The 27964-nt window shown below is 45.0% G+C and overlaps 1 protein-coding gene across 2 annotated transcripts in view; it reads left to right on the top strand.

Annotated features, from left to right (window-relative positions):
• APBA2 (amyloid beta precursor protein binding family A member 2) overlaps window positions 1-27964 on the top strand; it is a 413133-nt gene that overhangs the window by 311609 nt on the left and 73560 nt on the right. For both annotated transcript variants that reach the window (XM_044283308.1, XM_044283307.1), the window contains 2 exons: window positions 25226-25405; window positions 25494-25706. In XM_044283308.1, coding sequence (XP_044139243.1) covers window positions 25226-25405; window positions 25494-25706 — 393 coding nt within the window. The remainder of the gene's footprint in view (window positions 1-25225; window positions 25406-25493; window positions 25707-27964) is intronic.

Genomic DNA, 27964 nt, shown 5'->3' with positions numbered 1-27964 from the left:
TACTGTGAAGCAGAGCTGTATGTGTAACCTGCATGTAGCAGAGCTGTGTACTGTGTAGCAGTGCTGTATGTGTAATCTGCATGTAGCAGAGCTGTGTACTGTGTAGCAGAGCTGTATGTGTAACCTGCATGTAGCAGAGCTGTGTACTGTGTAGCAGAGCTGTATGTGTAACCTGCATGTAGCAGTGCTGTGTACTGTGTAGCAGAGCTGTATTTGTAACCTGAATGTAGCAGAGCTGTGTACTGTGTAGCAGAGCTGTATGTGTAATCTGCATGTATCAGAGCTGTGTCCTGTGTAGCGGAGCTGTATGTGTAACCTGCATGTAGCAGGCTGTGTACTGTGTTACAGGGATGTATGTGCAACCTGCATGTAGCAGTGCTGTGTACTGTGTTACAGAGATGTGTGTGTAACCGCATGTAGCAGAGCTTTTTACTGTGTAACAGAGATGTGTGTGTAACCTGGGAACTATAAAAAAGTGTAAAATAAAACAAAAAAATTCAGATCACCCCCCTTTTCCCAAAATGAAAATAAAAAAAAAATAAAAAAATACACATCATGGGTGTCGCAATGTGTAAAAACACCCATTGTATAAAAATATATTCCCCATACGGCAAACGGCAAAACAGAAGAAAAAAAAGAGTCCAAATGTCCGATTCGCCGTTTTTGGTCGCTTCATTTGCTACAAAAATGTAAATAAAAAGCGATCAAAAAGTCTTAAACACCCCAGAATGGTATCAGTGAAAAGTTCAGATTGCCCCGCAAAAAATGAGCCCCCACCCAGCGCCGTACACATAATTACAAAAAAGTTATAGAGCTCAAAATATGACGACAAAAAAAAAAAAATCTGATTCTGTAAATCTCCTGTCACTCCAAGTTACTCAGAATTGGTAACCCTAATTAATAAATACATGCAACATGAATGCATATATGCCGCTTCACACAGATCACAAGTGTTAGGCCTCTTGCACATGAACGTTGTTGGTCCATTCCGTGCATTGGGGACAGCAATTTGCAGTCCCCAATGCACGGGCAACGTGCGTGCAGCAGCCGGGACAGATCCAGACCCATTCAACTTGAATAGGTCCGTGAATATGTTCTACTTTTTTGCTGTGCGGAGGCACGGCCAGAAACACCACGGAAGCACTCTGTAGTGCTTCTGTGGGGATCCGATCCGTGTTTCTGTTCCGTTCAAGTGAATGGGTCGACATCACGGATGCGGGATGCACACGGCTGGTGCCCTGTGTATTGCGGAACCGCCGTATGTGGTCCACAATACAACTACAGGCACACAGCGACCATGTGCAAGAGGCCTTACAAAGATGGGATTTAAGGTGCACATCCTCTTGTGCTTCCCATATTCCACAGATTTATATCACACAGCTACTTACAGTTGTGCTGATAAGTTTACATACACTTGCAGAATTTATGATTTCTTAAAGGGGTATTCTCATCTTCCCTTTTTCATACTTACCTTCCTTGAGCGTGACGTTCACTTCCTGTATTCTTCTCCCGGCCGGGCCGCGCTTGCGCAGAAGACTGAAGATTCTCTCCCGGCCGGGCCGCGCAATGTCCTGAACGCGCACAGCGCCGCGCATGTGCCATGGTGACTTATTCCTGGCCTGTATAGTACAGAGTCGGCGTGCGCATTCGCGGCTCTGTACTATACTGGCCAGGAAGAAGTCATCATGGCGCATGCGCAGCGGCATGCGCGTTCAGGACATTGCGCGGCCCAGCCGGGAGAGAATTTTCCGTCTTCTGCGCAAGCGTGGCCCGGCTGGATTCGACAGGAGAGGTGGCCGTAACCAGGGGAGACCAAAGACAACGATCAGGTAAGAGGGGACTTATTTTCTAAAAAAGGATGGGAATTGGGTAATAAAATGTATTTAGAAAAATTATCACTGTCAAATCATTAACAGATTTAAGAGTGATCATTAAGATGAGAATACCCCTTTAACCATTGTTCAGAGAATATGATTGATACCACAGACACTTCTCTCTCGCTCATGGTTAGTGGTCGGCTGAAGCCATTTATGTCAAACAACGGTGTTTACTCTTTATAAATCATAATCACAACACAAACTCCCCAAATGACCCTGGTCAGAAGTTTACACACCCCAGTTATTAATACCATGTATTGCCCCCTTTAGCATCAATGACAGCTTGAAGTCTTTTGTGGTAGTTATGGATGAGGGTCTTTATTTTCTCAGATGGTAAAACTGCCCATTCTTCCTGTTGAAAAAAAAAAGCAATTCCACCACAGTTTTACGTGATTTCTATTTACGACATTCGATGTGCGATAAAACTGACTGGTTACTTTTATTCTACAGGTCAGATCGAATCCGGCAATACCTTATATGTATAGTTTTTCTTGCGTTTTAATAGTGTTAAAAAAATAAAAATATCCGATTTTTTTTGTCGCCATATTTTGAGCCCCATAACTTTTTTGTAATTATGTGTACAGAGCTGGATGGGGGCTCATTTTTTGCGGGGCAATCTAAACTTTTTACTGATACCATTCTGGGGTGTTTAAGACTTTTTGATCACTTTTTATTTACATTTTTGTAGCAAATGAAGTGACCAAAAACGGCGAATCGGACATTTGGACTGTTTGCCGTATGGGGAATATATTTTTATACAATGGGCGTTTTTACACATTGCGAAACCCATGATGTGTTTTTTTATTTTAATTTTGGGAAAAGGGGGGTGATCTGAATATTTATGTTTTTTTTTTACACTTTTTTACAGTTCCCAGGTTACACACACATCTCTGTAACACAGTACACAGCTCTGCTACATGCGGTTAGACAAACTGCTCTATATACACAGTACACAGCTCTGCTACCTGCAGGTTGCACATACATCCCTGTAACACAGTACACAGCTCTGCTACATGCAGGTTACACATACAGCTCTGCTACACAGTACACAGCACTTCTACATGCAGGTTACACACACATCTCTGTAACACAGTACACAGCTCTGCTACATGCTGTTACACACACTGCTCTATATACACAGTACACAGCTCTGCTACATGCAGGTTACACATACAGCTCTGTAACACAGTACGCAGCCTGCTACATGCAGGTTACACATACAGCTCTTTAACACAGTACACAGCTCTGCTACGTGCAGGTTACACATACATCTCTGTAACACAGTACACAGCTCTGCTACATGCAGGTTACACATACAGCTCTGCTACACAGTACACAGCACTTCTACATGCAGGTTACACACACATCTCTGTAACACAGTACACAGCTCTGCTACATGCTGTTACACACACTGCTCTATATACACAGTACACAGCTCTGCTACATGCAGGCTACACACACATCTCTGTAACACAGTACACATCTCTGCTACACAGTACACAACACTGCTACCTGCAGGTTGCACATACATCCCTGTAACACAGTACACAGCTCTGCTACATGCAGGTTACACATACAGATCTGCTACACAGTACACAGCTCTGCTACCTGCAGGTTGCAGATACATCTCTGTAACACAGTACACAGCTCTGCTACATGCAGGTTACACATACAGCTCTGATACACAGTACACAGCACTGCTACATGCAGGTTACACATACAGCTCTGCTACACAGTTCACAGCTCTGCTACATGCAGGTTACACATACAGCTCTGCTACACAGTACACAGCTCTGCTACATGCAGGTTACACATACAGATCTGCTACACAGTACACAGCTCTGCTACCTGCAGGTTACACGTACATCTCTGTAACACAGTACACAGCTCTGCTACATGCAGGTTACACATACATCTCTGTAACACAGTACACAGCTCTGCTACATGCAGGTTACACATACATCTCTGTAACACAGTACACAGATCTGCTACCTGCAGGTTACACATACATCTCTGTAACACAGTACACAGCTCTGCTACATTCAGGTTACACATACATCTCTGTAACACAGTACACAGCTCTGCTACATGCAGGTTACACATACATCTCTATAACACAGTACACAGCTCTGCTACATTCAGGTTACACATACATCTCTGTAACACAGTACACAGCTCTGCTACATGCAGGTTACACATACATCTCTATAACACAGTACACAGCTCTGCTACCTGCAGGTTACACATACAGATCTGCTACCTGCAGGTTATACATACAGATCTGCTACACAGTACACAGCTCTGCTACATGCAGGTTACACACACATCTCTGTAACACAGTACACAGCTCTGCTACATGCAGGTTACACACACATCTCTAGTACAGAGCTCTATTTGATGGCTACTGTTCTGTACACTCTACCAGCTGCTGTGCACATCTGACCCCTCCCACACATGTGACTCGTCACATGGTCATGATGTCATCACAGGTCCTTTGCCTCTCCAGCAGCTAGCAGCTCCGTCAGGTGAAGAGTGTGTGTAGTAGGGCGTATTTTGAGTTAGGGAGGACGGAGTTTTGTCTGATGTCTGAGGGAGGACAGAGTTTTAGCTGAAGTCTGAGGTCTGATGGAGTTTTGCCTGACGGAGGACGGAGTTTTGTCTGATGTCTGATGTCTGATGGAGTTTTGCCTGATGGAGGACGGAGTTTTGTCTGATGTCTGAGGTCTGATGGAGTTTTGGGTGACGGAGGACGGAGTTTTGTCTGATGTCTGAGGTCTGATGGAGTTTTGTCTGACGGAGGACGGAGTTTTGTCTGATGTCTGAGGTCTGATGGAGTTTTGTCTGACGGAGGACGGAGTTTTGTCTGATGTCTGAGGGCTGATGGAGTTTTGTCTGACGGAGGACGGAGTTTTGTCTGATGTCTGAGGTCTGATGGAGTTTTGGGTGACGGAGGACGGAGTTTTGTCTGATGTCTGAGGTCTGATGGAGTTTTGTCTGACGGAGGACGGAGTTTTGTCTGATGTCTGATGGAGCTTTGCCTGACGGAGGACGGAGTTTTGTCTGATGTCTGAGGGCTGATGGAGTTTTGCCTGACGGAGGATGGAGTTGTGGATGATGTCTGACGATGTCCTAATATGTATGCCGTACAGCTGAGTGCTATCACCAGAGGTTGTCCTCCATGTAGACTTGTGTCAGCTGTAATAAGACATTGGGATCATTCATATCATACAGGATGAAAGCAATGATTTTACTCGGTGCAGGATACAAGGAAAATTTTAAATGAAAGTTTAGATGCTTAATCTTTCATTTATATCATCATGACATAGTGTGCAGTGGTGGATGTCCAGGAAACAGGGTAAATTAAGAATATGACAGTCAGACTACGTTCGAAGTGCCGATATTCGCAATAAAAATTTGCTTTTCGAATATTCGTGCTCAACACTACGAGAGACCCCCTGGGGGACTGAATGTTAGCGAACAACCGGTGGAGATTATAATTAGTGATGGCCTTGCAGTTTTCCCGGCAGTCGGTTCGCGGCGAACTTTGAGCGTTCGCGATCCGCTGAACATGCGAACATATGGGGATGTTCGCTCGCCATATTCTTTTGCATTGCGCCGAACTTTGACACATCCATCAGGTGGGACAGGACAGCCAATTGAGATGTTTCAGCACATGGACACACCCCCACCCTATACCAGTTGCCCCCACAAAAAACTGATTGAGGCAGGGGTGTGATATACCTATAATATACTTTCTATACAGTGCATTTGCTGCAATACCACAATTATATAGAGGTTCAAACGGTATCGGAACAAATAATTGCAACCGGTGTGATATACCAGTTGCCCCCCCCCAAAAAAACTGATTGAGGGGTGTGTTATACCTGCTTCCACAAAAGACTGCGGTAGGCCATTCCGCAGGGGTGGTAGGGGTTGGGCAGGTGCACCAGGCCGGAGCCTAAGTGGGAAGTTGGATAAGGCGCGATTACTTCAAAGGATGCACCAGAGTTGGTTGAGTGGCTCACTCACCCTTCCGCTTCTGCACCCTCCTCATCCTCTGTATCTGCACCCTCCTCACTCTTAGCTGTGTGCACCCCTAAATCCACCACAACCACCATAGCCCCTCCACACGATTTTTTTTCCCATCCATTCCCAGACCTTACCAATGCACAGCCAATCTTGACATCGGATGAGGAAGAGGAGGTAGCAAGGCCGCCACCCAGCAGTCTGACGACAGTACCCAGTTCATCCCAAGGAGAGATGTCCCCACTGTTGCTGCCTACTCCGAGATCTCAAATGTCCGTGGTGGTAAGGGTGAGGATGATGACGTATCGATGGACAAGGAAGAAGAGAGGAGTTAAGAGGGATAGACGGAGCAACAGAGAGGGAGGAGAAGGAGGAGAAGCAGGCACAGCTTGCAGGGCACAGGAGACAAAAGGTAGACTGCAAATGTATCTAGAGCTGGCCATCCACCATGCATGGTCACTTCTGGCGCTTCCAGGACGCTGGCACATGGCTCCGCAGTGTGAGCTTTTTTTAACGTGTTAGCTGCTGACAATAGTGTTGCCATCTGCAGCCTGTGCTGTTAACGCATGAGTCGCTGTAAGCCAAACACTCACCTAGGGACGACCGCCTTAAGAAGGCACCTGTCCTCCCATCACTGAGCCCAGTGTGGGCAACATCGTCAGAACCCACAAAGCCACACTCCCGGCGTTCCACGTCCTGTCTCTTCTCCTACTCCTTCGCCTCTCTCCTCCCATTTGTCCTCCACTCCACCTTCCATCATGCCATCATCGCGTTCATCTGGTAGAAGGCTGGCTTCCATGGCCCAAATGTTTGAGCGCAAAAAGTTGATGACGCCGGATAACGCTCTTGCTCAATGGCTGACCGCTGGCTTATCGGAACTGCTAGCCCACCAACTACTGCTATATAAACGGGTGGACTCGGAGGCCTTTAGAAAATTTGTGGCCATTGGCACACCGCAATGGAAGTTACCCGGAAGGAAATATTTCTCCCAGAAGGGCATCCCAGAGCTATATGGCCACGTTCAGCGGCAAGTGAATATATCTCTGGCACACAGTGTCAGTGCCAAGATACATATGACCACAGACACATGGTCTAGCAAACACAGGCAGGGAAGTTACATAACTTTGACTGCCCACTGGGTGAACCTTCTGACAGCCGTCAACCATGTAACCTGTGGCTTTCGGTGGAGTTGGTGTTACCGCCACGTATTGCATGCAAGCCTGCCTCTTCTTCTCCTCCTCCTACTCCATCCTCCATCTCCTCCTCGGCTGACTCCTCCTTTTCCACTGCTACCGCCTCTTCTGCTGCCAGCTCTGCGGTCACAGGCCGATCAGTGGCTGACCCCGCTCAATTTGACAGTTGGTAAAGTGGTGTGCGACAACGGTGCCAATATGCTGAGCGTGCTGAAACAGGGCAAAATGACACACGTGCCTTGCATGGCACGCGTCCCGAACTTAGTCATGCAGCGATTCGTTGCCAAATACCCCAGGGTCCAGGACGTCTTGCGGTAGGCCAGGAAAATCTCTGGTCATTTTAGAAGATCTTACACGGCCATGGCTTGCCTTGCTGATGTTCAGCGGCGACACCACTTGCCCATCAGACATCTGGTTTGTGACAGCCTGATGCGCTTGAACTCCACCTTGTATATGCTTAATAGGCTGCTCCAGCTGCAATGTGCCATTAACGACTACCTGTATGAACTCTGTAGCAGGACAGGTTCTGGGGAGCTTGGTTTCTTTTCACCGCACCAGTGGCTGCTCATGTGCGACGCATGCAAACTTCTGCGGCCGTTTGATGAGATCACCAAACTGGTCAGTTGCAGCCAGGGCGCCATCTGTGACATCATACCATACGCCTTCTTTCTAGAGCGTGCATTGCATCATGTCATTGATCAAGCCGTCCAGGAGCAGGAAGATGAGGAAGTTCCAATGCTGAATGAATTCCCAGGGGGGATACTCTATCTGAGACAAGTCAGCAGGAATCTGAAGAGGAGTCAGAGGAGGATGGTGGCTGGAGGGGGGGGGGGGGGGGGAGGAGGAGGATCAATAACAGCAGGCTTTGAGGGGGACTTTAAAGTTTTCGGGGATCCATGATGTTGTCTGTGGCTGGGGGGAGGAGACCAAGCATAACAATCTCCTGGGTGATGAGCAGGAGCCAGGCGCACCACTGCTTCCAATTTAGTGCAAATGGGGGCCTTTATGCTCCAGTGTCTGCAGAGGGACCCCCTTATAAAAAGAATAAAGGGCAAGGACCAGTACTGGGTGGCAACGTACATAGACCCCGATACAAACACAAAATGGCGGACATGTTACCAGAATCACAGAGGGCTTTCAGAATGCAGCATTTCCAGGCCTTGCTGCGAGAGATGCTGCATTCTGCTGTAGTGGGCGCTGGCAGAGGAATTTCCACTCACAGCGAAACAGATGCGGGTACCAATCCTACCGTGCCTGCAAGAAGAGGGCGATTTGAAGATGTGTTGGTGCCAATAGATATGAGATCATTCTTGCAGCCAACCCATCGACAGCCGCCCTCCAGATCCAACCTCAGGGAAAGGACGTTCAGCACAGCAGGGGGGGTCGTGACCAATAAGCGCACTCGCCTAGCTCACGACAGTGTGGACTACCTCACATTTCTAAAAATGAATGAGGCATGGATCTCTGAGGAATTCAACACGTGTGACGACCAGGTGAATGCCTCATTTTTGGGGCCTCTACTCCAGTGGCCTACAGTGCAATTTTTATCAAGTTACAGCCTAATGTACCACCAGCCACAGAATCACAAGTTATTTTTGTGTCAGGCGAATGCCTAATTTTTGGGGCCTATACTCTAGTGGCCTACAGTTCTATTTTTATCCAGTGACCACCTAATGTACCTCCAGCCACAGAATCACAAGTTCTTTTGTGTCAGGTGAATGCCTAATGTTTGGGGCCTCTACTCCAGTGGCCTACAATAAAATTTGTATCCACTGAACGCGTAATGTACCTCCAGCCACAGGATCACAAGTTCTTTTGTGTCAGGTGAATGCCTAATTTTTGGGGCCTCTACTCCAGTGTCCTACAGTTTAATTTTTATCCAATGACCGCCTACTGTACCTCCAGCCACAGAATCTAAAGTTCTTTTCTGTCAGGTGAATGCCTAATACTCCCGTGGCCTATAATAACATTTTTCTAGGCTCCATCACGGTACATTTTTGAGAGTTTTTTGTGGAAATTTTTGCCAATGATCCCTCTCTGGTATATCACTGTCCATGTTGTGGGACTATTTGTGTACTTCTAGTAAGTGTTTGCTGGCTCCAAATATGACATGTAGGTTTTTCAGGTTCGCCTGCCATTAAAGTGAATTGGGCCTGCCGCAAACGCGCGGTTAGCGAACATTTGATCACAAACGCGTGTTCGTGTTCGCGAATCATGCCGGACGATGTTTATCAATCACTAATTATAAAAAGTACTCTTATCAGAAATAAACCCGTTCTAATCAGGGTGCATGATCAAAGAGACAACCTTGGAGAGCCTTGTAGCCAAAATGCTTGAAAAAAGCTTAACATCGGTATTCAGTAAGGATATAGGTCTATATGACCCCAAGTCCAAAGGATCCTTATCTTTCTTTAATATTAATGTTATTACAGCTTCTGTCATTGACTCCGATAGAGTCCCATCCTTTAATGTATCAACAAATACCTTCAATAGGCTAGGGATTATGACTAAGAACATAAGTGTTCGAAACGCGTAAATCAACTGGGGAAGAGTGGGAATTAGTGCCACTGTTTTTTGTATATATTCTGAACAAATCTGGTGAATAAAGATCGGGACCGAAAAAAACTTCTACAACTGGTGCTGGATCCTTTTTTCTTTTCATAGGGACAATAACCACTATATCTATGATAAAATTCATATGGAAATACATCTGACCCAGGGGAGGAATTGCCAGAGCATGCTTTAATTGCAGCTTCTACTTCTTGTAAGGAGAATCTACATCAAGCTATTCTCTTTGAGTATCCGTAAGAACTGGAAAAGAAAAAGCATCCAAATAAGAATCCATCATTTCATCAGTTAAATTAGTATCTGCCTTATATAAATCTGAAAAATGGTTAAAAAAATCCCCTTTATAGACTCTTGATCGTTAACAATTCTACCATCTTGATTAGAGTTCACTCTGGACAACATTTTTCCAGGGCGACCTGATTCAGTAAAATATTTCTGACCTTTAAAAAATAACCTCTGCTGGGTCTTATCAAGCAAAAAGTCAGAATATGCTTGACATGGCTCTTCTATTTTCTTCTATCTTGTTCTTAGAAAAGTAATTCATAGCTACTGTCGCTGCTTCTTTTAAAGGGATTCTGTCACCTCCCCTCAGCCAAAAAACGATTTAAAAGCAGCCATGCAGCACAGCTTACCTGGATTAAGCTGTGCTGTTTAATCTTGAAATCCGTCCAGCAGTTACTTTAAAAAACGACTTTGATCAATAAGGAAATGCGTCCTGAAGGTGCCCAGAGGGGCGTTTTTTTCTTCCTAGTGAGCCCAGTACCGCCCCTCTTTCAGTGCCCAGCCCGCCTTCCTTGTATTTTCTAACTGCCGCCCCCAGCCTGCCACAGCCTCTCCTGCCTCTCCTCCCCCTCCCTCACGCCGAACGAAGTCTCGCACAGGCGCAGTACCCACTGAGGGCTGCGCCTGTGCGATCATCAGGAGACTGAGGGCGGCAGCTTCATCTTCGTCACTGGGCATGCGCCGAGCCCAGTGACGTCCGATGCTCTCTCTTCCCTGCTGACTGAGGGAAGAGCGAGCATCGGACGTCACTGGGCTCGGCGCATGCCCAGTGACGAAGATGAAGCTGCCGCCCTCAGTCTCCTGATGATCGCACAGGCGCAGCCCTCAGTGGGTACTGCGCCTGTGCGAGACTTCGTTCGGCGTGAGGGAGGGGGAGGAGAGGCAGGAGAGGCTGTGGCAGGCTGGGGGCGGCAGTTAGAAAATACAAGGAAGGCGGGCTGGGCACTGAAAGAGGGGCGGTACTGGGCTCACTAGGAAGAAAAAAACGCCCCTCTGGGCACCTTCAGGACGCATTTCCTTATTGATCAAAGTCGTTTTTTAAAGTAACTGCTGGACGGATTTCAAGATTAAACAGCACAGCCTAATCCAGGTAAGCTGTGCTGCATGGCTGCTTTTAAATCGTTTTTTGGCTGAGAGGAGGTGACAGAATCCCTTTAAAGCTTCTCCTTAGGGGTCCATTCACACGTCCGTTGTTTCTTTCCTGATCTGTTCCGTTTTTTGCGGAACAGATCAGGACCAGTTCTGGACCCATTCATTTTCAATGGGTCCTGAAAAAAATCGGACAACACAATGTGTGCTGTCCCTTTCCGTTGTTCCGTTCCGCATGTCCGATTAAATATAAAACTTGTCCTATTCTTTTCCGCAAAAATCGGATCCTGGTACAATACAAAGTCAATGGTTCCGCAAAAAACGGATGATATTCGTATGTCATTACGTATGTCATCCGTTTTATGTGGAATCCGTTCCTGGAAATTAAATCCTGCCCACAGAAATCACTTATTCACTTTTTTTATTTATTTTTTTATTTTCAAAGAAATCCAAACAACTTTATTTGCTTTGTGAAATTTATACATGTTTCAGTTTTTTGCGGGAGAGAGGCACATGGTCCAAGAGGGACCTGGCCTCATATTTCATTAGTTTTACACATCTCATATATTTTGGGTTGATTAAGGCCAGATCCATCCTGGACATAGATTTTCCAGATTTACTTACATAAGAGTATGCTCTTCTCCCTTGCCCTAAACTTCCCCAAGCGGCCCCCAAAGTCGGATTCCCGACAGAACCAGGCTAAGGGCGACCCCTGGGGAAGGATATGGCAGCCCCCTCCATAGAGATCCTATCGTTAGTAGGGTTAATGACACAATTAAAATCCCCAATAACTAACGAGAGACATTCAGGCCATTGCTCCATAAAAGTTCACAAGGAATTAAGTACATATAGGGAGAAGGGAGGTGGAATATAGACAAATGCCAAAATACATGATTTTCCAGCAAGTTTACCATATAAAAACATATCTTCTCTGCCTGTCAAGAGGATGTCTCACAGACATAATCAATCGCCCTGTGTATAAAAACTGTTACTCCTCTAGAATAACTAGAAAAAGTAGAATAGTAAGTCTGGGTAGCCCATCCTCTACTGACACCCCAGAAGGTCTCCTCAGTAAGTTGGGTCTCCACCAAACAAGCAATAGCTGGGAGATGTCTCTGTATCAAGTCAAAGACCGCTTGTCTCTTTAATTTATCGCCCAGACCCCGACCATTCCAAGTTAAAATTGTAACTGACATTAAATCAGCCAAAAAAGCCCCAAACCCCAAAAACTTCCAATAGCCCCAGTACCTCTTCCTTAAACCTATGAGAAGCATCACAAACCCCACACCATACCCTCTTCCCCTCCACCCTCTGTCTCGTGAGACTAATAATCTTCACCAGAGGTGTCCGTGGCTGCCTTCCAGGAATTGGTTTGCCTCCGGGCACCTGGTGTGCCCTTTCCACCAAAAACAATGGAGAAAAGTGTTCCCTTCCAAACCTCTCCAGGATCAACATTTGTATCATTTGAGCAGGATTATTTTCTTCAGCACCTCCTTGACCTATCCTCCAAATCTACAATTTTTTTTTTTTTTAGCAAACTAAAGTCTGTCTTCAGGGTAGAGATCTCAGTTTTTGATGTTTTGAGTTCATTCTGTAGAACACCCACAGACTTTTTTATAGTATTAACTCTATCACGAATATTTGATACATCGTCCCTGATCAGGGCTACATCAGACTGGATTGACTCGAGCTGCATTGAGATGTCCTGTATTAGTTCCCCATTTTTTTTAACTGCCAGCAATATTTCTTTTATAGAGAAAGATTCAACATTGGATAATTCTCCTTCCTCTGCCATCTGTATCTTCTCAACTTGGGAAAATTCATTCAATGTTTCCTCCAGTGCAATTACAGTATTATTATTCCTTTTATTATTGATATCCTGGGGCCCTTTTTGTCCTGCCCCGGTATTTATCTTTGGGGAATTTAAAAACTGATACATTTTTGGTGATTCCACAGGTCTCTGGGCCGATTTTATCCCTGAAAAATCAGCTGAGGGCATATTTAGCTTAGTGCTCTTTTTTCCCCCTTTTTCCTTCTCCTCTTCTCCCTCTCTCTTTTCTTTTTCCCCCCTTCTTTTTTCCCTTCTTATTTTCTTTTCTTCTTTTCACTCTCTCTCTCCTCCCTCCTCTCTCCCCCCCTCCTGGAATTTCACTTACTCCTTTTTTGTTTTGTTTAGTTTTTTTCCCAAGTGAGATATTTATATATTAATCAAGCCAAGGAAAGAAAAATCAACAAAAAAAAAGGCAAATCCAAAAAAGGAAAGATCTCACCAATCCACAGGGTGAAACAGCTCAGGAGGATTGAGTACAGAGAGCAGGCGAGAGGAGCAGGAGGGGGAGTCCACGTGCAGGACAAACAGGGCTTGAGGAACAACATCTGCAACACAAGCAGTAACAAGATCTTCACATAGAGGAGGCAACAGGAGGGGAGGAAACCTTGTCGCCACCAGGAGCAGCCAGGCAGAGAGAGGGCAGTAGGGGGGAAAGAGACCTCGTCCCAAGTACGGGCAGCCAAGCAGGAAGGAACAGGGCAAGGAGTCCACATACTGGCAGGTAGAGCTAAAATAGCAACGCCAGAATTACCCTCCGCTGCCAAATAGGGAGGCAGCGGAGGGCAAGCAGAAGGCTCGGCAGAGGTTCACCACCCTCAACAAGCCAGCCAGCAGAGCGGGTTTTGAGATCCAGCCAGAGCCTGGGAGCGCACCAAACGCCAGACACATGAGAGGCTAGAGGCATGGAGAATCACGGCAGGAGGAGAGGAGGAGGGCGTGATGCATGATCTACGTCATCATGTTGTTAGGATTGTAGCATTTTTTAAATGCTGCAGTTGATAAATCTTGCGTGCACCTAACTAACATAGCTCATCACACCTGATTTCCCAGCTACTTTCAAAAATGACAAGAATGGTGTTAAACTGCGAAAAAGTTGCAATACAGTTTAGCCAGAAAAGAGAATCCTCAGGATAGGACATCGATATGATACCGGCAGAGGTCTGACTCCCCTGATCAGCTGATTAAGGAAGCCACGGCGCTCACCTACCTCTGAGACTCCATAGAACACAACTGAGAGCAGCCTCCAAAAGGAGGAGAGGCTGAACCATGACTCTATATCAAAGAGCAGGTACTCCTTATAGCACTGTAAAGGGGGCAGGGTTGTTTGGCCCTGTTGGGACCCTCAACCCTTTAGGTTCCATAGAACCTATGTGGTCTTCCTCCATTGATTGTAAACCATTAGCAGCAGCACACATCTCTCCCTTGTATTGAACTCTAGCTTTTATATCGTAACCAACTCTCAGATGTATGAGGAGGCCTAAGGGTCTGTTCACGCTGTGGTTTATGTCACCTGAATTCTGGCATGGCCACTGCACCAGAATTCCGGTGGACACTAAGTGCCATCTGCCTTCCATTGTTTTCAGTGGAAGGCAGCGCTGCAGTTCACATGTCCCTTCTTGGTGCAGTGTCTACATGGATTACTCTTGATGTGCAGTCGTAGTTTAACTCTAAGTAGGCATCATGAAAATGTTTAGGCAGAAAATATTTTTTCATAATGATACCTTTTTTATATTTAAGGGGTTTGTGCAGTTCTACTTTATTGATGACTGATCCTCAGTCATCAATATCAGATTGGTGGGGGTCTGACTTCCAGCACCGCAGCCAATCATCTGTTTTAAGAGGTAGTGGTAGAGGTGGTGTAGGAAAGCGCAAGGGACCGTCGTTGATGGAAGGTATGTGTCACCGAGGTTCCTAGCCTCGGTGGAGTAAGAGCCAGTTTTCATGTGTCAGCAGCAGTTGCTGTTTGACACCTTGCTATTTAGTATAGCTGTAATAGCTGATCCGGGACGGCTTTTACTGGGAGTAGTCAAAGTGCTGGGTGGGTAACTACTCCCCACATTCCAGGCCGGGTCTTGACTGGCCTATATAAAAAACCTAGCCAGCAGTGTCAGCTGGTGGTAATTACCTCTCTCTGACAGAGGAGCTCTGGCAATCACTGTATTGGTATCTGAGCTGTGTGCTAGGCTGGAGGTCTGAGTTTGGGAGGTCTGCTCCATCCTGCGCAATGCCGATCGGGTGTGAACTAACACCTAGGATAACAGGTGACTGTTTTGCTGTTTGAACTTTCTAGGTGTGAACGAACACGAAAACTGCAAATGGACTGTCATACTGTTATGTTGCCATAAGTGTGAATAAAACACACACTTTTTAAGTTACAAACTGGTCTTTGCCTCTATGCTGCATCCGTTTGTCCTGTCTACCAAAGCGAATCCCCACAATTGGTGGAGGATGCGGGCAAGAGCCGTGAGGCTGGTGCGAATGCCGAAATATTTTTGGGTTTGCATTTTTGGGCATGGTTGTATGTCATACATCATACGAGTGGTATTACAACCCGTGTCCCATGACAAAATGGTGCAACAGACTGATGGGTCCTACAGGGGGTGGCCACGCTGTTACAATATATAACCAAATTTTTCAAGGGTCGTACGACCTAAGCGTGGCTTGAACCACCCACTGACTAATTTTTTATTTTAAGTGCATAAAACTTGTATCTTTATTGTTACTATTTAAAAATTGAACTCTGGATTTAATTAAAATTCCTCAGAATGAGCGGTGAGACTGTTATATATATTTATGTACCCCTCTTGGTATATGTCACTGGATGCATATCCTGCATATCCCATAAACCTGCATATCCCCTGAGGACGCCGAAGGCTCAGCGAAACATGTAGGGAAGCGGGAGCATACATTTTAGAATCAGATTGAGCTGAGTTGAGCCCTCATAGTAGAGATTTAGCTGCAACTAAATATAAAGTTGCCATAAAGATTTAGGGATTTGGGCAAGCCCTGAGAGGTATATCAGGAGCTATCCCATCCAGTGACATATACCAAGAGGGGTACATAAATATATATAACAGTCTCACCGCTCATTCTGAGGAATTCTAATTAAATCCAGAGTTCAATTTTTAAATAGTAACAATAAAGATACAAGTTTTATGCACTTAAAATAAAAAATTAGTCAGTGGGTGGTTCAAGCCACGCTTAGGTCGTACGACCCTTGAAAAATTTGGCCATGACAAAATGGAGGCTGTTGTGAAGGTCCTTATGGAGGCTAATCTGCAGCAGCGAGAGACAAACCTGCAACAACAGGAGGCTAACAAGCAGCAGCAAAAGACCAACCACTTGCTGCTACAACACGTGATGGCTTTGCAGACAGCAGGAGCAACCCAGAGCGTCCACGATGCCCGGAAGGCAGTCCGTGCGGTGATTCCTAAGATGGCACCCGCAGACGACATCAAAACCTACCTGCCAATGTACGAGAAAGTGGCCACAAGGAAGAAGCTACCCCGAGACCAGTGGGCTGAGGTCATCGCTCTGTTTCTGGCATCCGTGAGACCCCAGTATTATGACTTACTCCACCTTTTGCAAAAGTGGCTACAGCCTCCTGTGCTGAGTCCCATGGCTATGCTGGACAGAATATTGGCTGATATGTTCTGGAGAGCTTTGCCACCCTCTCTGCAGCAATGGATCGGCCAGGTCTCTCCAGGTAATGCCCTGAGATGGTCGACCTGGTGGAACGCTATGAGGCTACCCGGAATCTACAGGGGTTTTCTTTTGGGAGGAGGCAGTCAAATCCCATAAATCTCAACCCCAGACCCGGCGACTTGTGCCAACCAAACCTGCCTGGGATGTACCCCCTGTGGACCTGGCTCCGATAGTCTGCTGGCGTTGTCGGGAGCCTGGCCATGTATAAGTTGACAGTCCACATCAGGTGGAACCCATGGACACGAACTATGGCTTCCGTCAGTCGTTATATGCCAGGAAACTTTGTACAGCGGGTACCCCAGAAACTCTAAATCACTTGTGCCAGGTGGAAGTGGGAGGCCCTGCTGGACTCAGGGAGTCTGGTGTCTCTAGTAAGGGCTCCCCTGGTATGGTTCGCTGAGTATGCTGGCCGGAAAGTTGGGGTCATGTGCATTCATTACTTAAAAGACTATCCCACCGCCCTGGTGTCTATAACCACTGGGGCCAGCAGGTGGACTCATGAAGTGGCAGTTGCCACAAACTTACACTACAAACTTATAATTGAGAGAGACTTCCCGGGTTAAATGGCACTGTGGCCTGCTATGAAAGTGACTGATGCCCATGAGGCATGGGTAACCCCAGCAGAGTGGCCTTGCTCCGGGGGGAGGCCAGAACCCTGGGAAGCTGAGGACGAAGGGCCAGCGGTAGGGGTGACCGCCACTTCAGTGGAAGAGGGGGAGACAACCCCACTGAGTGTAATAATGGGAGACGTGGAGGACTTGCTGCCTTGGCCTGAGCTTGCAGACCTCAATGTCTCCGGGGATAACTTTGGTACTGCACAACACCGGGAACCAACCCTAGCTCGAGCCTGGGAAAATGTATTAATAGTAGATGGCGAACTACAACACGCTGGGACAGAGTCTGTGTTCCCCCGTTTTGTGATTCATCAGGATATGTTGTATTGGGTAAACCAGCTGCTGGATGAACCCATTGAAAAGTTGGTGGTGCCCCAGGCTTATCGCAAACTTGTGGGAATGCAGAAAACACAGGACTGGATACTACAACGGTTTTACTGGCCCAGTGTGTTTAGGGAGATGGACGAATTCTGTAAGTCTTGCCCCACCTGCCAGGCAACTAGCCCCCAGCACCTTTTCCGTAGTCCCTTGGTACCTCTACTGATCATCGAGGTACCGTTTGAGTGAATCGCTATGGACCTTGTAGCCCCAGTACCAAAGTCCGCTAGAGGACACCAACACATCTTGGTTGTCCTAGACTACGCCACTCGGTACCCGGAGGCGGTGCCACTGCGACATACATCGGCTAAACTTATATCTATGGAGCTAATGGAGATGTTCTCCTGTGTGGGGCTACCTAAAGAGGTTATGACTGATCAGGGGACCCCTTTTACTTCCAAGGTCATGAGGGAACTCTGTAAGTTGCTGCATATTAAACAGTTACGGACATCCGCAAACGGACGGTCTGGTTGAAAGGTTTAACAAAACTGGCTCAGGAGGCCAGGGAGTTTATTATCTGGAACACGGATATGTTTTCGGATCTTCCTGGGCGCACTTTCACAATTCGACATGACATTGTCACTGAGCCTTAGGCTAAAGTCCGGCTAAAATCATACCGGATACCCGAGGCTCGGCGACAAGCCATCTCAGAGGAAGTGCAGGTGATGCTGAGGCTAGACGTCATTGTGGAGTCTAAAAGTGAGTGGGCTAGTCCTATAGTGCTAATACCCAAGCCGGACGGGACACTCTGATTTTGTAACGATTTCCAAAAACTAAACGAGATCTCTAATGGTGGATGAGCTTATTGAAAGGTTAAACCAAGCCCGGTATTTTTCTGTTTTGGACCTCACCAAAGGGTACTAGCAGGTACCCATGATGGAGACTGCCAAATAAAAAACTGCCTTCATCACACCAGAATGGCTGTACCAATATAAGGTGTTACTCTTTGGTCTGGATGGCGCCCCTTCCACTTTTTAATGGCTAATGGTCATTGTGCTGCGTCCACATCATCGATACGCTTCGACTAAGGCTACTTTTACACTGGCGTTTCTGGGTCCGCTTGTGAAATCAGTTTTAGGGCTCTCACAAGCGGCCCAAAACGGATCAGTTCAGCCACAATGCATTCTGAATGGATAAGGATCCGTTCAGAATGCATCAATTTGGCTGCGTTTGGTCTCCCTTGCATTTTTTAGACGGTCACTAAAACGCAGCTTGCAGTGTTTTGGTGACCGTCTGACTATGCGGATCCGTCCTGACTTACAATGTAAGTCAATGGGGACGGATCCGTTTTTCACTGTCACAATATGGTGCAATTGAAAATGGATCCGTCCCCCATTGACTTTCCCTGTAGACTTAGACTTTTTTTGATCGAGAAAATGCAAACGGATCCATTATTAACGGATACAAGCGTTTGCATTATTGGTGCGGATCCGTCTGTGTAGATACAAGACGGATCCGCACCAAACACGAGTGTGAAAATAGCCTTACCTGCACGATATTTTCATCCACAGTACTGACTGGGAAAGTCATCTACCCAAAGTGCAGGCTGTAGTGGACTCCCTTAGGAAGGCTGGACTGACCGCTAACCCAAAGAAATGCGCGATAGAGTTAGAGGAGACTAGGTACCCGGGGATGTGGAGTTATCAAACCCCAAGTGAATAAAATATTGGCGATTCGGAATTGGCCCCGACCTGTCATCACAAGGCAAGTAAAGTCGTTCCTGGGAATGGTGGGCTATTATGAGTTTCGTTCCCCATTTTGCCGCTTTAGCGGCTCGTTGACAGGGCTCTTGAAGGGACGGAAGTCTGTGATGGTCTGCTGGAATGACCAGGCGGAAGAGGCTTTTTCCACGTTGAAGTCGGCCCTGTGCGAGTCACCTATTTTGGTGACGCCAGACTTCAAGAGGGAGTTTGTGGTACAGACCGATGCCTCTAAAGTAGGCCTCGGAGCTGTACTCTTTCAGGAAATCAATGGGAAGGAACATCCCGTTGTTTTCCTGAGCTGCAAACTCACCCCAGCCGAGACCAGGTACAGTATAGTGGAGAGAGAGTGCCTCGCCATCAAGTGGGCACTCGAGTATCTCCGCTGTTTTCTGTTGGGAAAAAGTTCCGTCTGGTGACCGACCACTCCCCTCTCAAGTGGATGAGCCAGGTCAAAGAGAGGAATGCTCGGGTCACCAGATGGTTCTTGTCATTACAGAACTTCAAGTTCTCAGTGGAACACAGGGCAGACCGCTTGCAGGGAAACACAGGTGCCCTGTCCTGGGTACACTGTCTGGCAAGTGTTCACCCCCTCAGGGTTGAACAAAAGGGGGAAGTATGTAGTAAGGTGCAAGAGATCGTCGTTGACGGTAGGTATGTGTCACCGAGGTTCCTAGCCTCGGTGCAGCAAGAGCCAGTTTTCATGTGTCAGCAGCAGTTGTTGCTTGACACCTCGCTATTTAGTATAGCTGTAATAGCTGATCCGGGACGGCTTTTACTCTGAGTAGTCAAAGTGCTGGGTGGTTAACTACTCCCCACATTCCAGGCCGGGTCTTAACTGGCCTATGTAAAAAAAAAAAACAGACAGCAGTGTCAGCTGGTGGTAATTACCTCTCTCTGACAGAGGAGCTCTGGCTATCGCTGGATTGGGATCTGAGCCGTGTGCTAGGCTGGAGGCCTGTTTGGGAGGTCTGCTCCATCCTGCGCAATGCCGATCGGGTGTGAACTAACACCTAGGATAACAGGTGACTGTTTTGCTGTTTGAACTGTCTAGGTGTGAACGAACACGAAAACTGCAAATAGACTGTGGTACTGTTTTGTTGCCATAAGTGTGAATAAAACACTGAGGTTTTTAAGGTTACAAACTGGTCTTTGCCTCTATACTGCATCTGCTTGTCCTGTCTACCAGAGCAAATCCCCACAGTGGTTAAGGCTCTTGAGTTGTACTTTTGACTGCATTTGGTTCACTCAGTGCTGTGTCTTGAATGGTTTATCTAAAAGCTTTTGACCTATTTATTTTTGTAGTTATGCAGTAATACTGTACATGTAAGACTGAGCACTGAATTTTCATTGAAGAAAATTTCCATTCATGGATTTAGTGTTCTCTACAGACCAGGACGTGCGGCGTGCCCTAATTCTGATTAAATACCTTCTTCAGATAGACAATGTTTGAGTAAGCTATAATTGCCATTGTGAAATCTCCCACCACTCTTTGTGCCCAAAGATTATATTTAATAAAACGAACTCTATTAGAACACACTCTCTCTAGTCTCTGCAATATACCAATTATATTTTTGTTTTCTCACGTTGGATATATTCCTATTGCCTGCAGTCATAAAATGTGTTGTGTGGAGATAATCTCCATACCCCAGGGGACGAATCGGCTTTGCCATAGAAGGAACACATTACATCAATAAGAATAATAAGGCTGTGCCACATTATTTGCAGAATCCTGCAGTCGCCTAGACTTTGTAGGCTACAGAAGTTAATGTGAAGCTTGTGTTCATTTTTTTTTTACTATGCTTTAAAGAGAGAAACATATTGATATTGGGATAACTATAATACATTCAATTTAACCTTTAGAAAACCTTGTTGCACAAAAATGAATGCTTCAATTCACAGCAACGCTATAAATCCCAGTACATACCTTTTAATACCAGCAGAATGAAATTTTAAAAGACATGTTCACAGTAAGGCTACATGCACACGACCGTATGTGTTTTGCAGTCCTAAGGCTGCATGCACACTAACGTTGTTTGTTTCTGTGTCCGTTCCATTTTTTTTGCGGATAGAATGCGGACCCATTCATTTCAATGTGTGCTGTCCGCATCAGTATGTCCGTTCCGTTGCCCTGCAAAAAAAATAGTGTATGTCCTATTTTTTTCTAGTTTGCGGACAAGGATAGGCATTATTACAATGGATCCAAACAAAAAACTGATCCGCAAAAAAAAGGATGCCATACAGAACGTCATCCGTTCAGTTGCAGACCGCAAAACACATACGGTCATGTGCATGTAGCCTTAGGCCCCTTTCACACGGGCGAGATTTCCGTGCTGGTGCAATGCGTGAGTTGAACGCATTGCACCTGCACTGAATCCTGACCCATTCATTTCTATGGGGCTGTGCACATGAGCGGTGATTTTCACGCATCACTTGTGCGCTGTGTGAAAATCGCAGCATGCTCCTCTTTGTGCGTTTTTTCATGTAACGCAGGCCCCATAGAAATGAATGGGGTTGCGTGAAAATCGCAAGCATCCGCAAGCAAGTGCGGATGTGGTGCGATTTTCACGCACGGTTGCTAGGTGACGATTGGGATGGGGACCCGATCATTATTATTTTCCCTCATAACATGGTTATAAGGGAAAATAATAGCATTCTGAATACAGAATGCATAGTACAATAGGAATGGAGGGGTTAAAAAAATATATATTTATTTTAACTCACCTTAATCTACTTGTTCGCGCAGCCGGCATCTCTTCTGTCTTCTTCTGTGAGGAAAAGGACCTGTGGTGATGTCACTATGCTCATCACATGATCCATCACCATAGTGGTGGATCATGTGAATGACCATGTGATGAGCGTAGCGACATCATCAAAGGTCCTTTTCCTCACAGAAGAAGAGAGAAGAGATGCCGGGCTGCGCGAACAAGTAGATTAAGGTGAGTTAAAATATATGTATTTTTTTTTAACCCCTCCAGCCCTATTTTACTATGCATTCTGTATTCAGAATGCTATTATTTTCCCTTATAACCATGTTATAATGGAAAATAATACAATTTACACAACCTTGAACCCAAACCTGAACTTCTGTGAAGAAGTTCGGGTTTGGGTACCACAGTCGGTTTTTTTATCACGCGCGTGCAAAACACATTGCACCCGCGCGATAAAAACTAAACAACGGAACGCAATTGCAGTCAAAACTGACTGCAATTGCGTACCTACTCGCGCGGGTTTGCCGCAATGCACCGGGACGGATCCGGACCTGAACCGGACACGCTCGTGTGAAAGGGGCCTTATTGTGAGCCAAAACCAGTAGTGAATCCTACACAGAGATAAGGTATAATGGAAAGATCTGCACCTGTTCTGTTATTTTGACCCACACTTGGTTTTGGCTAACAATAACTGACATAACCAACCTGAAATCCTCCATTTGCTCGCGACGGGCCTCCAGCCTTTATCCTCAGCCGGTGTGATGACATAATCTTGCACTGCATCGGATTTCGGACGAGATTTTCAAGCAAGATGGCGGCCGGCCCGTCATGAGTGCAAACGGTAAGTTTGATTTACTTTTTTTTTATTGTAAACTTTACACTCAGATGCTGCAATCATGTATGAACGCGGCATCTGAGGGGTACAATGACGGGGGCGACGCTATCGCAGCTCCCTGTCATTGCACCCGCTACTTACAAAAAAATGCGCTTTGTGACGAAATAATTAATCACAAAGCAACATTTTTTGTGAAATTCAGCGAATCAGCCAAATCGAACATTTGAGAAATTTGCTTATCTCTATATTTAATGTAGTAAAATGTATCGCATACACATTTAATAAAAATAAAATAATAACCATATTAAGTATCCACATGACCATAATAACCTGGGCAATTCATTTATGAGTTTTCTTTTGTGTGAAACTTAAGTGTTATAAAAAATAACCAAAAGAACTTTCAAATAGCTTATTTTTTTAATAGTCTTCTCTTCATTTTTTACCTCCTCGCCATCACAACTACAGCTGCAGGCAGGTGTAATTGAAACTCCTCCGTCCCATTCACCTCAGTGGGACAGCTCTGGCTTCAAGTGAATAGGAAGGAGCCGTCCCATTGAAGTGAGTGGGGATGGTGAAGATGTAATTACACCTGCTTGCAGCTGCAGTTGTGATGGTGAGCAGGTAAACACCGATGAAGTCTCTTCAAACAGCTGAACGGCAGGAGTTCTTGAAGTAGCCCTCCTGCCGATCTGATATTGAGGACCTATCCTGAGTAGAGGCCATCAATATAAAAAAAATCAGACAATCCCTTTAAGGGTTTAAACTCGGTTTTCCAGTATTGTACTCACTATTCAGACAGCGAAGATAACAAAAGACCCAATATTGTGATTGTAATGGCCCAGAATAGCATAGAGAACCTATAAAGCGCTTACAGTACTATCAGCAATACTTGTCCTCAACAGGGTATATCTACAGTTTAGCAGTCATAGTGGTTACTACAGGGCCCACGGTGTCAAGGGGGCCTATCCAAGCAGCCCTTCAGTATCTGAGGCCTTAGCCGACAGAAGAGAAGTGATTTTTTGCGATATATTTCTCATTAGGCTACTTTCACACTCGCGTTTGGTGCAGATCCGTCATGGATCTGCACAGACAGATCCACACCGATAATACAACCGCATGCATCAATTCAGAACCAATCCGTTTGTATTATCTTTAACATTGCCAAAACGGATCCGTCTGAAGACCATTGAAAAAGTCAATGGGGGACGGATCTGTTTTCTATTGTGCCATATTGTGTCAGTGAAAACAGATCCGTCCCCATTGACTTACATTGTGTGTCAGGACGGATCCGTTTGCCTCCGCATCGTCGGGCGGACACCAAAACGCAAGCAGCGTTTTGGTGTCCGCCCCTAGAGGGGAATGGAGACTGATCGGAGGCAAACTGATGCATTCTGAACGAATCCTTTTCCATTCAGAATGCTTTAGGGCAAAACTGATCCGTTTTGGACCGTTTTTGAGAGCCCTGAAACGGATCTCACAAATGGAAACCAAAACGCCAGTGTGAAAGTAGCCTTAGCTGTATACCAAATACAATTCTTAATGAATTACTTCATTTGAACCCTTCAAGATAAAAAAAAAAAACAGTTATAGCAGACAATAAATGAAACAACAACTGTAAAAATAATTTTGGTTTTGCACGCCTTGCATGATTGAATGATTGTAGGAGATGTGGGTTCATTTACTAAATCACAGCTAACACTAGATTCACCCACTGTCAAGGACGCATTACAGATGTAAGAATAGCACATTCTCGGCTTCAAAAGTACCTAAAATCCATTGACTGCATCCTAGGTCAGTGATATGCAGCAGTAAATGTTTTTTTTCTGGCATATTACAAACCTTGACACTAGTGTGGACGTCTCAACATTATAGAAGTCATGATTCTGGTGTGAACAGAGGATACTGCTTATCTTTCTCAACAAAATGGCTTCTTTTACAAATATGGTAATGCAAACCACATAATTTCTAACTGCCCCATAGCAATAGCAGTAATATGGCCTGCAGTATCACAGTAGGACTAGTATGACTTTCAAATGACCTCTATTCAGAGCGCATCTGCAGAAAGGTGAGACAATGGAATCTCCATCTTCTATTGATTAATAACAGTTACACATCAGATTTCTGTAAAATAAAAAACACATATTTATCTGTATTTGAAAATAAGTCCAGTATTTTCACTGAGATCTTACGCTTTAGGAGTTTTTTATATTAGCAACTAACATTTATTACAGTACATAGCGACACCTAGTGGAAGGAAAATATTTTTCCCCGAGACATTATTATTTATTACCAATAATCTTTGTAGTGTAGGTAGCAATATTAATATAGTCATTAATATATGAAAGTATTAGTAATATAGAATATCACTGTGTGCCGGAATACTACTAGACTGGTCCATATCTTCTTTTTTTCACAGGCCCAGCTCATTGCACAGTCAATTGGCCAAGCTTTCAGTGTTGCTTACCAGGAATTCTTACGAGCCAATGGTATCAACCCAGAAGACCTCAGTCAAAAAGAATATAGTGATATAATTAATACACAAGAGATGTATAATGATGACCTCATACACTTTTCAAACTCTGAAAACTGCAAAGAGGTAAGCAATATCCTTTTATCACGATTAATGAACACTTTTATGGACTTTTATCAGTGAATTATCATGGTTTTGATTTGCTTGTTAACAGCTTCAGGTGGAAAAGCTCAAGGGAGAGATATTGGGAGTGGTTGTTGTGGAATCTGGATGGGGCTCAATACTTCCTACTGTAATACTAGCCAATATGATGAATGGGGGACCAGCTGCACGCTCCGGAAAACTCAGCATTGGAGATCAAATTATGTCTATAAATGGAACAAGCTTGGTTGGCCTTCCTCTAGCAACTTGTCAAGGTATAATTAAGGTATGTCACGTGCAAAGGCTATTTTCTATATGGATTCACTCACATTTAATGGAAATAAGTGCACACAGCAAATGTTCATTGTGAGTCTATTAACCCGGTGCATCGTTTCATTTCTGTACTGTTTCATTTTATTACTGTAGCTGCTATATGGAAATTTCCCAGCACATTGGGCAAGCCTGCTATCATTACATTTTTTGTGTAGCATTGTACACAGAGATGCCTAGCTGTAGACAACTGTGTCCTTCCTTACCTTTCTTCTTGGCTCAACATATCAGGAGACGTGTGGCACGCGATTACCATTTTTTTTTTTTTTTTAAACACGATGTCCAGATATTCTGTCACAAGATATCTACACTATATTAATCTAGTTACGGCCACCCAGTGGCTGTGATATGAATTGCAGCCTCTCGAGGGTTTTGCTAAGGGTACTTTCACACTAGCGTTTTTCTTTTCCGGCGCTGAGTTCCGTCCTAGGGGCTCAAATCCGGAAAAGAACTGATCAGTTTTATCCTAATGCATTCTGAATGGAGAGTCCGTCCTTCAGGATGCATCAGGATGTCTTCTGTTCAGTCTTTTTGACTGATAAGGCTTTTCAGAAAAACGTAGCATGCAGTATTTTTACCTCCGGCCAAAAAGCCTGAACACTTTGACTGAACGCCTGATCAGGCTTTTTTCCCATTGACTTGCATTAACGCCGGATCCGGCCCCGTGTGTTCAGTCAAAACGGATCCGGCTTTTCCATGTTAAACCCGAAAAATGTGAAAAAAAAGTTAAAGTCCATAAATGGCGGATCCGTTTTTTTCAATGCATTTTTCCATTGTGATCGAAAGCCTGATCAGGATTCAAATGTAATCCGTTTTCACACGTTTTTCCGGATCCGGCGGGCAGTTCCAGTGTCGGAATTGAACGCCGGATTAAAACAACGCTAGTGTGAAAGTAGCCTAACATGTTGCAAAATTGTATTAAGCTTGTTTCATGAGTAGTGAGTCCTTAACCAAACTGGAGCTAAGTTAATGGGGTATTGCAAAAATATGGCTCAGGTCAGTAATAGGAAGTAGGTAGTTTCTTTATAAACTTGTTGTTGCTTCCATTTATTCTGCTATAATAAAAGTGATATATCATGCTGTACCATCCCTTTGCCTTATCTGCTCTTTGAATTAAGCAGAAAGTACAGCCATGGAAGATTAGAACATTGATAAAATGCTCTCTGCAGCCTGATACATAAGATTAGTGAGAAACAGAGGCTGACCTAAATGGCTATTTGATATATCTGCTCAGGATTCCCAGTAGAATGGCTTTCCATTCATATACTGTATAAAGAATGAAAAATCACAATACGATTCCTAGTTACAAATCATGATGTAATAAAAGAATACTTGGATGACAATACATGAATACATAGTGTGACACAGTGAGGGTAATGGTCTGGCAAAACAGGTATTTTCCTCCCAGCGTGTGCTGCTGGGCTGATTTGCAGCCAGGTGGGGTCAAATACTGGACTTGATTTTAATTGCCGGTCCGGGTTTTAGACAGCACCTGGCTGTCCTTAAATAGGCAGCTGGGCTCAGCAGCAGGATCTCTGTGTTGGGATCTGAGCCTTGGTGCCAGGTTGGAGGGCTGAGACCCATGGGCCGAGGAAACAGGCCCCCTAAAGCCTGCCGTGGACTGCTGGAGGCAGAATTGACATCAAAGTTACTTGTCTTATACGAACTTTTCAATTTGTGTGAAGTAACAACAAAATGTACTTTCCATTGTGTGTGAAGTAAACGCCAAGACTGAAAAGAAATGCATTGTTTTGTGCATTTGCCTCAAGTGTGAATAAACACTGAAGTTTTGCGTTAAGAACTTGTATTTTGCCTCTGTACTGCCTCCGCTTACCCTATCTACCAGAGCGAAACCCCACAGTAGTTACAAAATATGGTAGATTTTATGCAGAGGCGTAAGTATCATTCATAGGACCCCAAATTCAAAAAATGGGACCCACTACCTAGCCATAGAAGATCACTGTTCAATGAAGTCTTAAGTGAACGTCTCAAAGAGATTTCACTGTACTTTTATTTGATGAAAAAAGCTTTAGAGTTAGTTTTACTGTGATTTATTTTTGTCTATTGGCACCATCAACGGCAATAAGTACACCAAAACACGAGTGTATGCATAGGGAATATAGCGATGCAGAATTTAAAGAGTAACTAAACTTTTAAGTAAAATTTCTAATGCCCTAATAATAGTTTTTCTAATATACTTTATTAAGGCACTTT

Source organism: Bufo gargarizans, chromosome 2 (genome assembly GCF_014858855.1).
Source record: "Bufo gargarizans isolate SCDJY-AF-19 chromosome 2, ASM1485885v1, whole genome shotgun sequence".
Classification (NCBI taxonomy): domain Eukaryota; kingdom Metazoa; phylum Chordata; class Amphibia; order Anura; family Bufonidae; genus Bufo; species Bufo gargarizans.
Note: the sequence above shows the minus strand (reverse complement) of the source record. Positions and strands in the feature narration are given on the sequence as shown.